This window comes from Micropterus salmoides, unplaced genomic scaffold, assembly GCF_014851395.1.
Source record: "Micropterus salmoides isolate LMB-PRFRI ecotype aquatic unplaced genomic scaffold, ASM1485139v1 Ms_hic_scaffold_8, whole genome shotgun sequence".
Lineage (NCBI taxonomy): Eukaryota > Metazoa > Chordata > Actinopteri > Centrarchiformes > Centrarchidae > Micropterus > Micropterus salmoides.
Window position 1 is genome coordinate 13,968,838 of NW_024044570.1, and position 17,250 is coordinate 13,986,087.

The window sequence follows — 17,250 nt, forward strand, 5'->3', positions numbered from 1 at the left end:
TCCAACACTTTTAATCCTTTTTTTTTATTGCTGAAGCAATAGTACAAACAATAATTTTCATTCAAACAAAGCAATCCACCACAACAATACTGGAAGACTCACAATACATTTTGGCAGGTTTCAACTTATGTGCACTGCTGACTGACAAGAACACCAGGGTACACCAGGGTAAAGTTTATTACAGCCGTTGCTAAAGCAGAGGGTATATTGCCATTGTCTTATATACCTTTATTGTTACTGCAGAAAAAACTGCAATGGCATGTAAACTGATACTGCTACCTGCTTGTTAAATAGTTTTTGCATTTGGTCACTGAACATTTGTTACAGTGGATACTCGCTTGCACATGTATTCATAGATAGATTATAATGTGATTTTTTCCACAAGTCAAAAACAAACAAACCCACGTGTTGCTGACAGAAACGTTGAACTGCTTGCACACTACATTACTCTGGCTGCAGTCCTGGGCAGAATGTGCTACTGATATTATCTTCTGATCTGAAGTGGTGGACTTATAGCTACCACTTTATAATAAGGCACTCTTTATAAGGGGTTTACAAACTTTGTAACTCATTTTATAATGAGCCAACAAGTCTGCATGTATAAATGCTTATAAGTAATTAATATGTCTTTCTTTTTTATAATAACCCATTCAGTTTGCAGTTGTTAAGTGTTGATAAATTAACTTTGCTCCAGATGCCCTTCAAATCTTTCCCAGGAATAGTCAAACAGTCTTTCTGATTAATTTAAGAGCTAACAAGACTAAGAGTCTACAGATTTTCTAGCTGCTCTGTGATGCTGTACTTAGGCACAGCGGTAAGGAATGTTGACATGCTGATGTTTAGCAGGTATAACCCATCTTCCCTTTGTTAGCAAGCTAGCAATTGCTAAATAGCCTGAAATACATTTTGAGCTGACAAGGTTAGTATCCTTTGGGGATCATGAAAGTCTGTACAAATGTTGTGACAAATCCATCCAATAGATTTTGAGATTTTTCACTGGATACGTGAAATATTTGACTTTCTGGTGGCATTAGATGAAAAGTCAGTCAGGAGATCAACAAAGATTAATTCTCTGGGCATCTTTGGGATAGCTGTAGAGATATTTCAGTCTGGACCAAAGAGATGGACCAACAGACTGACTGATGCCATCCCTAGAGCCACAGCGCTAGTAACCCAAAACTGGATCTCAATATTGCCCAAATTACCATGAATCCAGTCAGTTACCAGTTTAGTTACTATTTTAAAATCCTCTATAAAGGGTCCCTTATTAGAAAGTGGTAACGACTTATGAGATTTCTCAGTTATGTACAGGTTAATAACCCAACATCCAGCTCAGTGGCAGTTTACTGCAATTAATATGGGAGCAGTGAGATGGACAGCCTTGTTTATCACATGGAGTCAAAATAGTGACCATCACCCCAAAAAGCAGTGAGTGTGCCCGATAATAAAACACAAATGCTTATTATGTTATTGGGTATAAGCTATATGACAATACATCACAAAAAGTGTGGCTTGAAAGCAATATGACATTTAGGCATCCAGATAGAAATCTGACTGATTTGGAAGGAAGGACCAACGTTGATTAAACAGATGGAAAGTACACAATCCATTATCTATTAAGCGTTTAACATGTGGTTATTTGTCCTCAAAACCCTTACTAGGTATGACATATTCGAGGATTTGGGGACAATGCAAAAGTTACTCATAAAGGTATAGCTGGGAGACTTTGATGTTGGAATCCTTAAATGTCACTCATCCTGGTCCCTCGCCTTTTCCTCACTCTGGTGTGAACTTCATGCTTCATTCATTCAGGTTACGCTGAAGGGAAATGGATGTACATACAGTAGCACAGCCTTGTGTTTGGTCAGGTAAGGCTTGATTAAAAAGGGGATGTCAATGGTTAGGGTCTCACACCTGCTAATAGAGAGACAGAGACATTAAAGATGCATTAGTCAATGAATCCGTCATTTAAACGGCATTACTTATCAGAGTGTTGGGATTAGTCTCTGGGCTGTTAATACTTTTCATCCATACTTCTAGTATGCTGTATGTGAGTTTGTACATCAGAGCCTGTTCTACTAATGCTGACATTTACCCTGCAGTCAAAGCCAGGACACTTGTCTGTGTGATTGAAAGCTATCATTTTGTCATTTGCCCTTTACTTCATTCCTCATGCAGTCTATTTCAGATGAAGAAGTGAGGATGGCTACAAACGAGGATCGCTATTTATGGTCGAAGCTGACACTTGACAAACACTTTTCCTATTGTTCACGCTTTGCTCAAGCCTCCAGGGCTTGATGTCAGAAGAAATGTGACTTTTGAACACGAAGTAGAAAGATAGCTTTACATCATCAGCAAACATTTAATGTCTTTTTCCATGATTATTGCATATTTAAATTGTCCCTAGGAATACATGTTAGGTCTTTATCATCAACACTGAGTGAATAAGCCTGGTGATCAAGCCCGATTTGCTGCTTTAACAGTTAGTAATCCTCTCCAGCAGTCAATTGTAATGTGAAAATCAAGCAGCTGCACTCTGGTATGCTTAACAGCTCACTGACCCCCATGCGTGGCATTGGACATCCTAGGTGGCACTGGGTGAACAGTACACTGCAAAGACACGACAGCCATCCCAGGAGTCTGGAAGGTTCTTTATACTGGGAAACAAGGTCAGGGTGAGGTTTTTTTTTAAATATAGACTACAGAGCTGAGCCCAGCAGCAGATTTGATTTACAGTGAGCAGCTACACTGGCACAAAGGAGTGTTGGTGAGTTGTAGTGGTTATGAGTCCACAGGGGGCTATAAATTGGTCTTGGCCTGCCCCCCTCGCCCAGAAAATGTTTTGAAGGGCAGACACACTTCATCTAACCTCTGCTTCCCCCAGCACTGATCACGATAAACTCTGGTTTAACATTTAGTAGAGTGGTAGAGGAAGTATTCAGTTCCTTTAATTAAGAAAAAGTAGAAATACCCAAAATATAAAGATATTTAATTACAGGTAAATTTCAAACATTTTTACTTAAGTACATAAGGAAAATGTGCTTATAATGTAGTTTGACATTTTGGGAATATATTTACTGAGTTAAATCGATACCGATCTGTCCATTCAATATGAAAATGGAGACAATAACCCATTAGGCTAGCTTAGCACCAGTTAACTTTGATCTCAGGAAGTCCAAGACACAACATCTCGTAAAACCACAAATTATTTTTACACTTCGGTTTTTAGGTACGAATTAAACAAGCAAATATAATAATATAGTGAGCTTTAGATATGCTGGTAGGAGGATTTTTTTTTTACCATTAGACAGAGCCAGGCTAGCTGTTTCCCCCTGTTTACAGTTTTCATGCTAAGCTAAGCTAATCAGCTGCTTTGGGAAGCTTCATATTTAGCTTCAGATATAACTTTTGGCAAGAAAGGGAATAACTGTTTCCAGAAATGTATGGGACTATTCCTATTGAAGTATCAAAAGTACTCATTATGCCGCAGAATGGCTTCTTTCAGTGTTATGTTGTATATTTTGTGTTATTATAACTGATACATGTTGTAGCTGCTCAAGGTTTACACTTTCGTTTAGCATGTAGCACTGCAACATATTTGGTTGTCCAGTTTGGCAGTTGGGCTACCCCACCCTGGAAAAAGTGTGAGTTACAAAAACTTTGAGAAATGAAAACCAGATCAGGACATTTGTCAATGGCTCCCTAGAGAAGCAAAGTGCTTAAGTTAATCATAGGTTTTGTAGGCTTATCTAAAATCTTACTCTGGAGAGTGATTGTAGAAGTCAGATAAATGTGTAGATGTGATAATGTGGGTTTGCTGATGTAGTGCAGTAAAATTATGAAGTAAAATAAAATACTCAAGCACAGAACCTCAGAATTGTTCTGAAGTATGATCCTTGAGTACATGTACTAAGTTACTGTACATTTAACCACTATTTACAGTCACTTAAGAAACTTACCATTAGTGGCAAACTTGCTCTTGCCTCCAAATGCCACCTATAAATACGAATGAAGGAAAGAGACAAAATAAAGGAAAGGGGAACAAAACTTCAACAAAAACTAGTAAACCACATATTCAGAATTACCTACTGTAATCAGCTGATAGTGTTGAAATTATGGGTTCAATTTTGAGTTTAGCCATGTGCACGGGATGAATAGTGTTTGTTTTATTGAAAATAAAGGAAATCATACAGCTCTGAGTGTGTGTGGATATATTTTAGACTAAGAGGTGTGAAAGGGAGGGAGTGAAAGTGTTGGAGTGATATGATGAATGTATAACAAACAGAAATCCACACCAATTGCATTCCTTTTCAGTTCGGGCAACTCAAAGATTCAAACTCAAAATTCTTTAAAGCTTATACAGACCAATGAGTTCGGGACTGTATAAAAAATTATTTATGTGGGGAAGGAGGTTCACTTTATGTTTCAATCCTCCCCTAACATTTCAAAAAATATTTTAACAGTACCAAAATGTTATAATTAGTTTACCATTAAAAACTAAAAGCGAATAAACAATTAAATATGGTGTCACCCAATTTAAACTTTGATATGGAACAATAATGATAATTTCCACATAGCCACCAAGTGGTAAAACGGGACTCATGCCTTCTGCTTTTGGCCGAACACACCTTTTATGACCTGTTCACAGTTTTTTTTCCCAAGAAATTTCACATGGGAAAAGACAAAAAGAAAATAACGAATAACCTCCTCCTTTTCTCAACCCCCACCAACCCTAATAATTTCCATACAGTCCCAATAAGTTAACTATATGTTTACCTTTAATTGAGTGACCTGAGAAAGAAACAACCCCAGCAGAGTTGCCAGATTGGACTGACAAAAAGGAGCCCAATCAGAGCCTTAGTTGTAATAAACTGAAATGACGTTGACATGATTTATTCGAATATAGCCGAACTTTCTGTTGACAAAAAAAATCACCCAAATAGTACAAAAAGTAGCCCAAATGATCACAGCCCTCCAAAAAATTTTTTTACCTGTCTAAAGAAACCAATCTGGCAACACTGACCTCCATCATATGTGTGTAGACACAGCACGAAAACAGCGTAAACATCACAAAGATGAATCACTCTGTGCCAGTGGAACGTGCATTGAGTGTAGTTGCCACAGATCTGCAAATTACCTCTTTCACCTGTCTATTAGGTAGACTGAATGAAACAAACAAACAGGGTCATGTCACTATCAAGCCTTTTAAACATTAACATCTCCCCTCCTTTGCAGAAGAGGGTGTGTGTGTGTTACCTTGGCAGGTGCAGAGCCCTTCTTGGTTTCCCACAAGCCACGCTTGCTACCGATGTCACCTGGTTTCACATTCTGTGACAAATAAGACCAACCATGACCCTGTTAGTCTTATGCATTGGGGGAAGAAGTAAGTAAAGGTAAGTAATAAGTAAGTACTCATTATGTGAATGTATATATATATACACATTACATATCTAAATCTCTGAACTTGTTGATTAGATTTTGTATTAATAATCTGAATCTGCAATATAATTATGAAGCTCTAAAATAAATTTAGTGGAGAAGAAGTATAGAGTACAAGTACCTCAAAATTGTATTTAAATACAGTACTTAAGTACTTGAGGTACCAGAAGTAATAATATTTGTTCTTCAGAAAAAACTGTGTGAGTGATATATGATTATATATGACATTATTAGATTGTTAATAATTGTGTATTAATGTGTATCCAGACTTTTACTGTTAATAGTTTTAACCACTTTGTATACTGTTAGGTAATTTGCTGCACTGGTTCCCAACCATGAACCACAACAGTCACCTGCGAAGGGACTTTTTTGACTAATCTGTTAATATTGGATCATCTCTGGCCCTCAAACTGTTATATAAATAACATAATCTGAGAAGTTTAGAGAGGAAATCACTCTTTGATGGAAGTTCTAACAACTCATAGACATCTGAAACATGAAACCCCATTGCACGCTGCTTTATTGTCATAAGCCAAAAGGGTTGGGTGGCTGGTGTTATCTTAAGCAATGTATTTATGCTTCTGATTATTAGTGGTATGGTTAAGGTGAAATGTGTGCAAAATGGTAACTTTACCAGTTTGAAGAGTAGACAAAGAACAGCAGGAAATGTTTGAGTGCAGAAAGCTAAGGAAAGGAGTAATTGCAAAGGGGAAATATAGGTAATTAAATTATAATTAAACAACACAGAAACCACACAAAGAGAGTACAGAAGAACAGGAATTCAGACATGCGTTAAACTGCTGTACAGTTTTATCCATCAGGGGGAGATGTTGCCGTATAAGTAATGGCAAGGTTATAACAGCTTCTCTGGTCAAGACGTTTGACACTAAAGATATCTCGCTCATAAATTTCCCACTAGAACAATGTCAGACGTCATTCCGCATAGTGTAATGTCTCCAGAAGACCTGGTAAGATTAGCAGCTGGTAGTCTACTTTAAGAAAAGGACACAATGTTACAAGTGACCTCACCCCTCTTCTCTGCGTCAGATTATAATAAATAAACTAAATTCATCATCCAAGGTCTACTAGTTGGCTGTTGTTGTCAGTGTTGTGAAATAAGATAATGTCTCTGTATGTGACAAATGTGAAGGGAGGTGACCTTTTACCCTTGCCTGAAGGAGACTTTAAATATGGAGTCACAGTGAAATTGAAATATATTGTTTTTTTTGACTGAAAGTGAGTCAAATACAAAAAACTAAAACTGAGATAACAGTTTGAAAGTACTCTATAGTATGGGCTGTAATATAATCTTGAAATTCCTACGGAGGCCAAAGTGATTGATGTGTAGCGTGTAGAAACGGCTGTGCAAGGAAGCACGTTGACATTCAGCCACCTGAGACCTAACTTTGCTGCTCAGAAAATTATTATTCTTCCGCCCAACAATTTCCCACAGGTTTAAGCTTAAACACATTTATTAGAGTTTTTTAACAGATGTTGTGAAGCAAACTTTCCATGTGGTGTCACTAGACTCCAGACAGCAACTTTGTTCAGTCTCGGAGCTCAGATATAACTGCTGCAGCCAACAAAAGACTGGCATGTTGATGTGCAAATGAGCACATTAGCGTGCACAGAATATCAAGGGATTACTCTATTGAAGTAACACCGGTGTCTAATTTACAATAGTGTGTGTGATGTGTGTGTGTGTGTGTGTGTGTGTGTGTGTATGAGTGTGTGTGTGTGTGTGTGATCAAGACAGGGATTTATCAGGCCTTACTGCTGGCTTTGCTGCTGCTGGTGATGCTGCTGCTGCTGGTTCAGGTGCTGCTGTCTTCTCCGCCTCTGCAGGCTTTGCCATCCAACTGTTGACACGTCCTGCCACGCCTACTTTGATACCAGCCACGTCCTGGGAAAAGAGACATTTCAAATACTCAATCACGTATGAGTAAATCTCTCGATCCGCCCCTCTTTGTGTCTTTCTCTCACCTTGTTGGCAGGGGCTGGGCTGTCAGAGGAGTTGCTGACATTGCCTTTCTCCCACATGCTCTTGATGCTACGTGTGCCTCCTGTAGGAATATCTGGTACAGGAGACTTGGGAGATTTGACATCTTTGTTTCCCTGTGGAAATAGAGGATGCATTTAACTCTTAGATGGGCAAAAACAGTGCTACGTTAAGGATCAGTAGTGGAACAATTCTAACTGAAACAGTTATTTGTACCTACCTTTTTCCATTTTATGTGACTTTATACTTTTACTCCACTAAATTTTAGAGGCAAATGTTATGATTTTTCTCCACAATATTTATTTGACTGCTATAGTTACTAATCACCTTACCAATTAAACCAGAAGTTTCCAACTTTTTTGGCTTGCAACCCTTTAAAAAAACTCTTCCTCTTGTCATGTTTAAGATGTCTATGAGTTGTTTTCTGTTCCACCAAAAACAGATTTCTTCTCCAAGCAACTCAGATGATGTCATTTAAATGACACTGAGCCATAAAGAGCTAAAATTATTCAATATCTAACGAAAACAGAAAAGATTCAACCCACTGTTTTCTTTCCAACCTCAAAAATCATCTGACGTCCCCCCTCAGATTTATCTTGCATCATCAATCTAATAATGTAATGTGTGAAAATATATCAGTTACAGGGGCCTTTTTGTTCTGCAAAATTAGTATGTTTACTGTTGATGCTTTAAGTACATTAAGCTGATAATACTTATGTACTTTTAATAAAGTAGGATTTTGAAGGCAGGACTTTTGCATGTAAGGAAGTATTTTTACGTTGTTGTATCGGTACTTTTACTTCAGTGAAGAATTTGAGTACTTCTTCTGCTACTGCCGAGGATAGTGGATAACGTTGTCGAGTCTCACCTGGATGGCAGAAGTGTACTGGTCCAGTCTGTTGCCTATCTTGGAGACAACTGGAGTATGAGACACTCTGGCGGCGGTGCTGTGTGGAACACATGGGACATTAGTATGGCTCTCAAATATAAGAGTGGTTTATTAATTAAATTTTATTTTGATTGTAAAATACCTTTTCTGGGCTGATTTGCTCAAGAATCCTGCCTTCTCCCCAATCTGTACAAAAGAAGCATAGGTTCAGGTTATAAACCATTCTGTCACTGACGCGCACAAGTAAATTCGGACATGGTCAAGCTGTCCTGGCTTTCTTCTTGTCTCCAAGATGACCTCACTGAGAGGCAGACCAGACCGTCCCTGGGAAGGTCTCTCTGTACTTGAGCACAGTGTTGGTTGGTGCTTGAACTGAACTGAACTGGAGTGTCTGGCTGTCAGGGAGCCAGGATACACACATACACACAGCTCTCACACACACTGAGTACTGATGTGAATTATACCTCCACTGTACACACACATTTCTCAACATTCCTCTAGAAATACTCTTATTTAAGTACAGCACTGATGCCAGCTCACATATTTTTTCTTTTTTTATTCTCATCAACTCACAATATATGGGTAATATCAGAGGAATTAGAAACTGAAATTGAAACAGCAAACCAAACAACCAAATTAGGCCACGAAACATGTTTGACCATAGACGGAAAATGAATATAACTATGCTTATTTTGCACTTTCTCACAACTGGAGATAACAAATACAAACACATCTGTTGTTACTGTTGTCTATGATGTCTGAACCTCTGCTCCAAAACTCACCTTTGAGGAGCCTTTGGGACTGATAGTGAAGGCAGGTTTTGTAGAGTCTTCCTCCTTCTGTTTCTTCTTCTCTGCAGCCTCTGCCCTTCTTTTCTCGATCTCTTCTCTCATCCTCTTCCTCTCCTCCTGTTACAAACACCACAATTTGCTGTCACATCCCTTTTTGTAGGGCGAATCCGTTACAAAAGGCACCTAATCAAATCAAAGCAAAGTAAAATTATTCTTTACACCCCATTGTTGAAGTCCACTCTCACCTGTTCTTTGGCTTTCTTGTCTTCCAGCTCCTGTTTCTTCTGCCTCTCCTCCTCCTCCATGATCTTCCTCCTCTCCTCTCTTTTACTCTTCAGCTCCTCCAGCTCGGCCTCTGCACCATGCTGCTTCTGCTTTATCTTCTCTAACTCCTCATTTTCTGCATCGTTTCGTCGCCGCTTCAGCTCCTGCAGCTTACGCTCTGCCTCCTTTCGCTCCGCGTCATCTTCCTTGGTTGGGGGAACACTGTCCCTGTTCACAAACACACACAATTATTTAATGATCAATACAGTTATAAACAAACTCACACCTCATTCCTCAAATGGAGTGATGAATTGAAAATTATTAAAATTTCATCATCACATGTCAGCATGCTGACTCACAATACTTGCCAGGCATACTGTTTACCATGTTCATCAACTTAGTTTAGCAAGCATGCTAAAATTTGCTAATTAGAACTAAACACAAAGTACAGTTGAGGCCCATAGGATCGCCATCTAGTTTTATAGGTTTTTTAGTTATAAATATATATTAAACAAACTAAAATCTTGACCCGGTGATCAATTGTCAAGCCGGAGCAGGAAAATGTAAACACAAACATATTCACAAGATAGAAACATCACATTAACAGAACAAAGATTGCTCAGTTGTACAACAGCGCATTAATACCCATTGGGTACAGCCTACACTCTCAACTCAAATTTAAGTTTACCATAGTTTGTTGACCACATTGATTGCATTCAGGATAAAAATAACCATTATAGATCCTTTTCTTTACCAGGTGTATTGTGTTTCATGGAAATGCACCCAATGATTGTTGAGATATTTTAGTGTGGACTAAAATGGTGGACCGACTGACCAAATGGTGGACCTGACATTGCATTCCATAAAGTCATGCTGCTAGCATGGCTAAAACAACACATCTGAATTTGAAACGTCTGCCTGTAATCTAATGCCTTTACATAATAGCAAGTTCAAGAATACACAAAGATGAACAAGAAAGGTGTATGTTCAAAACTATGGCCAACTTTACCTTGTTGTCTTCTCTGTTTTCTTAAGTTTATTCTCAAAGAGCGCTTCATTCTGTTTGGTAGGTTCATTCTTACAAAAAGAGGGGGGAGGGAAGTTAGACAACAAAACACTCTTGCTACTTACATCTTCCATATTAGAGAAGAATGCGTTAGGTATTGTGAATGACAATCAATTTTGTTTTACCTTTTCCTTAAAACCAAATCTCTTCGGCTTCTCCTCCTTTGTACAGAAGACAGAAATGGAATAAAAATGATTAAAATAATAAAAAAGACCGCAGGCTCAGTGGAAACAAATAATGCTGAAACCCACAAAAAAGCCATCAGACTTTGCTGCAATCCAATGCCTGGCAGTGAATGCAACAAATGTAAACTGAAGACACATCACACTGTGACATCTCCATTCCACCACCTCTTTTCATCCATGAGGCAAACACAGGCATGCACAGTTATCTGTCACCACACTGCAAAACCATATCATGCAGCAAATATCTGGAAAGCGAGAACAAAGCCTGGATAAATCAAATGTGGTCCACCAGTGTCACTTAATGTTTAAGATTAAGGATTTGTGTTACATTATTCTGTTACTGGAAATTTAATACCAGCATCTTCATTTGAGTTTTCCAGGTTTTTGAAGTGGCTGTTGGTAGGAAAGACAAATAAATGACAACAGTACCTCCTCTTTCTTCTTCTTCTCCTCCATCTCCTTCTTTTTGCGCTTGTCCTCTTCCTCTTTTTTCTTCTTCTCTTCAGCCTCCTTTTTCCGCTTTTCCTCCTCTTCTTTCTTCTTCTCTTCCATCTCCTTTTTCCGTCTCTCCTCCTCTTCTTTCTTCTTCTTCTCTTCTACCTCTTTCTTCTTCTGCTTTTCTTCCTCTGCCTTTTTCTTCTTCATTTCCATTTCTTTCTGGAGTTTTTCCTCCTCTTCTTTCTTCTTCTCCTCCATCTCCTTTTTTCGTTTTTCCTCCTCTTCTTTCTTCTTCTCCTCCTCCATCTCCCTTTTCTGTTTTTCTTCTTCCTCTTTTCTCAGCCTCTCTTCCATTTCCTTTTGTTGTTTTTCCTCCTCTTCCTTCCTCTTCCTTTCCTCCTCCTCCTTTAGTTGATGTTCTTCTTCCTCTTTCTTGAGCTTTTCCTCCATTTCTGTTTTTTGCCTTTCTTCTTCCTCTATCCTGAGCTTTTCTTCCCTTTCTTTTTGCTGTCTTTCTTCTTCTTTTCTCTTCCTCTCTTCATCCTCCTTGTCAACATCAGGAATAGTTTCCTCTTCTGCCTCTTCCCTTTGTAAACCAGGCTGCTCGACCCCTACGTCTGTTGCTGCAGCCTTCTCCTCAATCTCCTATAAAATAAGTTAGATTTTGTCAATTTAGGCATGTATGTCAACAAAAACGTTAGCAGAAATCTAAAATAAGAGGCCATATCTCATTTCTTGTTCCCGCTGTTTTTTTTGTTTGTTTTTTTTCTTTCACTTTACCTTCTCATCTTCCTTCGTATCCTCTTCCTCGTTCCTCCAGGAGTTTGTATTAGTGACCTCCTCTTGGGCTGGTTTCTCCTGCTTCTCCTCCTCTTCCTCTGTGTGTCGCTGTCTGCTGCTGATGGACGACTGCTCTTCCAGTGAGCTGTCTGTGCCATTGGTGGTGCTCATGGTGGTGGGGTCAAACTCCTTCTGTCTCTCCATGGCCTCCTTCATTCTCCGCTGCCTGCGCTCCTCCCTCTTAGCCAGGCGTTCCAGCAAAGCCTGGTCATCATCAGCACCTCCAGCACTGGAGGTGGTGGAGGCCTCGGTCTCCATTACACTGTAGGCACGTGAAATACACTTGTTCGTGACAGAAGTGGAGACTAAAATTCAATCTGAGTCAATCTAATCTGAGTTTTTATCAATTTATGGGTGCCTGATGTATAGCTAACTAGCAATACTGTTAATTGCATGTGTAACTCGAGTCAATAGATTAACGGACAGCAAAATATCAATAGAATTGCTGTAAAATGTCAAAGTTTACTTTTAATGTTTAACAAGTCAACAGTTAAAAGCCACACAATTGTTTTTGGTCAAGTCAACAGGCTCTTGGTCCTGAACATACCTAGGGATGTTCAAATAGTGAGAGCAGCAGACTATAAATCCACCCAGCTCACTATCAGAAAAACAACTATTTACTGTCGAACAAATGACATCAACAATTTTGTTGGGTGGACAGCTGTTAATGGTGCAGACTCTGATGACTGAAAGAATAAAATCACAGTTGGAAAGTTTCACTTTCTTTGTTATATAACTTGTGTATCCTGCCTCCCATTTTCCTGGTTTGTCCCGCTAGACAGTATAATCTACGTTTTGAACCTCATAAACCTGTTTGTGTCGATGACATCAGTGGTTCCAGACTCGTCTGAATCCTTCATCTTCTTCCTCTCCTCCCTTGCACGTCTCCTTCGCTCCCGAGCTTCTTCCTCATCATCATCGTTGGTGTAACCCACACTGAAATATATATATTATATTAATAGATACATAGTACATGTTAATGTATTTTTACTCCAAAATTAGACAGCCATTGTAAAAAACTAAATAAAAAAAAACCATTCAAACAAAACACACTTCGTGTCTGTGCAAACTTAAATTTCACTATTGAAGTTAAGCCATCACTATAGTTTTGTTATAGCCCAGTTATATATATTTATAGTTGTGTTTTGAGGGCACAATAATCAGTGGCCTAATATTAAATAATGCATATCAAGTTTTAAAAAAATTACCGCAAAGGATACCAAATAAATTGAATAGCAAATGTTACTCTCAGAAGTTTGTATGTGAGCATGTAAACATCAGCTATTAATATTGTAAATAGAAAATATAAATAACACCCTCATTTCAGATTTTGTCCTTTGTGGACATGAGTTGTGATTAATATCTTAATTTTATGGTTTTTGTGTTTCACAGGAAAAAATATACACATTATTTTGTGTCTGATGACCCCTCGGGTCATACGCTAAGCTGACCTCATAAGAAATGGTTGAGATGGGGGATACCACAACAGAAGGATAAAAGACTAAGAAATAATATGAAACACACATTCTCCCTTCCATCCTCCCCACCTCACACACATCCTGGTATTGACCTTCATCCAACTTCAACATCCACATGCCAGGCTATATCTTTCCAAGCGTTACCAGGCTTTATGAGGCACGGAGAGCACTTGAAGTGGCCCACTGATAGAGCACGGGTATTATTTCCCCCTGCTCTTCCTGAATCCGCAAACACAATGATTTGCAGATGTTGTGAGAGGTAGAGGTGATGAGAACCACACGCATCCTTTCTGTCTTTAAAACAGAAACAAGTGAGTCAAATCCTCCGGAAAAAGTTTCTCTAAATGGCACGGGATGCCCCGAGAAATCAGTGAGGAAGTAATTCAATTCGATATTACTCCATCCAAATCTTTGAGGATTAATTCAATTTGATTTTGTTCCATCCAAAGCTAGAGGCCCGGAGGGACTTGAAACAAGACAAATGGAGTGAAGCTTCTTGGCTAACAGGAGAACTGCTTGAAACAAAGGTGACGAGAATAAATATATATCTGTATGTATATTATTATAAGATTATATATATTATTATTATTATTATTCGTTTATTTTCATGTTCATTTTTCACATTTGCTTTGGCAATGTAAATATCTGTTTCCCATGCCAGTAAAGCCCCATTGAATAGAACCGACTAACTCAAACTGCCGGGGTCTGAAGCATTCAAAGCAGGCTATCTTGTACTGAAATAAAAATGGCACTCAAAACATTCCAGCGTCTGCAGCATTTCCTCGGGCTGCAGAGAGGCTGGGTGGGCACTGCTGGCAGGGCTGACTGCAGGACTGTGAGAAAATTGTTAGGAACGTCTTGTTTTTCATGGAACTCTGATAGCACATCTGATATGGCAGCAACTGATTTCTGAACTGGAAAAAAAACATGTGTTTAGCTGTGATTAATTGTATGAACATCTTCACTATATTTGGTCACGGCCAAATTTCACCATCATCCCTTAGGACATAAAAGTGACAATATTCTATATTTTTAACAACACCAAAAACAACTATGTGTTAGTCCACCTCTCAATATTTTGCGAGATCCCCAACCTGTCTGTGTCAGCCCCAAAGCCTGTTCATTTCCACTGAAGATGTAAATCTTAAAACAATTATGAATAAACAGTTTAATTTTAAAAAGGCTGAATGATTTCCTAAAACAGCTGTGTATAAAGTATAAAGTCCATGTATTGGGAACTATTTTCAGCTGTGGATTAATACACATTTTGTGCTCTAAAATCTGAAAACATCCAATTTAAAGGTATTTTTTAAACCTGGGCTCTTCTTTTACATATTTTGAAATGTCCCTTTTTCTTCGGTTAGTCTTGAGAGTTTAGTGTCTGTAGGCTCTGATAATAAAAAAAATCACCCCAATGTTTGATCCTTATTTTAACCTGTTGTTTGGTTTATATTGTTTTACTGTGAAATTACTGTCGCTCTTTATCTGCATGTAGTACTGTAATGTTGAGCTGTGCTGGACATTTTTAGACATTCCAGTTAGACCTGAGTTTTTGCCAATTTTATGTATTCCCTTACAGTTTACTGATTATTACTGTACATCATTTTCCTTTTGTTCTCTTTATGTTATAAGATACAGTCTAAAAACTAAAACCTGTGCATTTTACCACTACAGTGGATATCAGCAATAACTCTTTAATGGTATTGTAACAGTTATGTGAGCACAAAGAGAGAGGGAGGGAGATGACAGAGAGCGAGAGACACATCTAAACAGCAGCACAGCCGACTGACTTCCTAATGAGCGAAGAAGGCCAGATCATTAAGTTGTCATCGCCTGAGCACCACCCAAGTGCTTTCTGCTCTGCTCTTCTACACAGGCACTCTCAAATCCCTTATGCAGAAATGCTGAAACCTTAAGACAGACGCATATTCTGTAAAAATGCACACAGTAAATCTCAATCACTGAGCATCTGTCTCAAAGCCTTTGCATGATTAGTGAATCATTAGATGACCAAGAGAGAAAGGGATTGGTGAAGAAACATCTTGAACACCTCTAAAATCTTTTCCACTAGATTATTAAACAACACTGCACATTATAGATGGGAATTCCCCGTGAGAAGCTGTGTCTAATAACTTCAGCAAAAACTGCACACGTGGTTTATAAAAGATGACCAAAGAGGGTGTGAAGCTGGAAATGTACCTGGTTTGTTTTATGAGTCGTGATTCAGACTGTCAAACACTGATAAAATAATGATGCTTCAATTTAAGATGCTGTGTAGAAGGATTTTATTTTTCAATGAAATTATCACCATGCATTTTCTACTGAACTTACCTTTCTGTTTGAGTTAAGTCCATAAATGCGTGCTTGTGTGTGTGTATGTGTTTTTTTGCACATTTATGTTCTTAGAGGTTTCACTCACTTGTCAGTCCCGAGGCGCATCTGCTCTCTCCTCTGCCTCCTCAGCTCCATGCGGCGCTCAAAGTCATCGTCCATGATGCCCAAAAGAATCTCCTCTCTTTCTCACTGAAATATGCGTTTCTGAGATGAGATCATGTGTGCTACAGTCAGCACAATTCAGTCAGTCAACCAATCGCTCATCAGTTGGTTTATCTTAGATTGCATTCTTGATCAACCGGAGAAACACAGCTTTCAGTTTCAGAGATTGATGAATCTAAATTCTTCATCAAGGTCATTTTACAGCTTTGTGAGGTTTAAGTTAACTCTAACTGCAAAGAAGAAAACTAAATTCAATAAAAAAAAGCAGGTCCAAATTAGTAACACCTCAAAGTATAGTGGACCACCCAGGACAGCTTCATGACATGGATGGAAAAATAAAAAAGTGCAGTCCCGGTTGGTTTACAATACCTTAGCAGTAGCTGAAGTTTAGTCCATGAACAGCAGTGTCTCCCCTCTGTTCATGTATCAACTTCTACAGTCTGGTTTATATCTCAGCCCTTCTGCAGCACAAAGAATTCCTGCTTGTTCTTTCAGTGACTTTAACTACCAGAAAAGGCAACGCCTGCCTCTCAGCTCCCCTTACTTTCTCTATTAGCCTCCCTCCTCCTCTTCAACCTGACTCCTGCTCTTTTCACTCTGTCTCACTTTCCCCTCCCGTGATCTCTGACTTCAGACTCTCTCAGATTGTTTCTGTTAGTTTGTCTTGCGTTATCCTGCATTATCCCATTCTGTATAATGTGCTGTAGCTCTTGTGTCTTTTTGAAAAATGTTTCCTTTCCAACCCGTTCCTTTATAGACCACTTTGTTTGCCACCAAATGTCAGTCCAGTATTTGCTCAAAACCACTGTCCAGATTACTATGCACATACTGTACATCAGTTTATTATCCATGACGGATTCTAGAGATTAGGCTTTTCTAATGATACACATGCACAGAATCCAGACCATTTGTAGATATGGTTGTCTTTTAGGATGTATCTCTAGCACTGGGTGTTAAAGTGAAAAACATACTGTAGATTTAATCTTTCCCTAAAAGTTTTGCAGGGAGCTTGCTCAAAGCCATTGGCCAGAGATGATGCTCAAAATGCACTCTGGAAGACACCCAAAATAGTCCTTAATAATCTACATATAATCTGGTTGACAGATTAACAGAATTTGAAACACTGATTACGTCTTTCACTTTTTCCAATGCCTCTGGTTTTTTGGATAGTCATTAAGTCCTAGGAAAATTATCTTGCCTTTTTCCTGTTAAACAATCTGCCACAAGAGGAAATGATAATCAAGATTTTTAAATCTTAAATCTTTTCAACTCAATTGTTGGTCGTGAGTATATGTGTGTGTTCAAATTTAGTTTGTTTGTCTTATCCTTTTGTGTATGATTCCTTGTTCAATAAGGGGTACCTGT

General features: G+C 38.6%; 1 protein-coding gene across 1 annotated transcript; it reads right to left on the bottom strand.

Moving 5' to 3' along the window:
- Nucleotides 1-5: 5 nt before the first annotated feature.
- On the bottom strand, nucleotides 6-16,248 carry LOC119893757 (caldesmon-like). Its single transcript, XM_038706090.1, has 16 exons — nucleotides 15,809-16,248; nucleotides 12,722-12,847; nucleotides 11,852-12,173; nucleotides 11,415-11,716; nucleotides 11,063-11,198; nucleotides 10,574-10,609; nucleotides 10,392-10,459; nucleotides 9,364-9,610; nucleotides 9,110-9,235; nucleotides 8,470-8,513; nucleotides 8,307-8,385; nucleotides 7,423-7,554; nucleotides 7,214-7,342; nucleotides 5,257-5,328; nucleotides 3,960-3,996; nucleotides 6-1,917 (listed from the first exon to the last, which is right to left on the bottom strand). The coding sequence occupies exons 1-16, from the start codon at nucleotides 15,880-15,882 to the stop codon at nucleotides 1,901-1,903; spliced, it is 1,947 nt and encodes a 648-aa protein (XP_038562018.1). The 5' UTR covers nucleotides 15,883-16,248; the 3' UTR covers nucleotides 6-1,900.
- Between the last annotated feature and the right edge of the window lie 1,002 nt (nucleotides 16,249-17,250).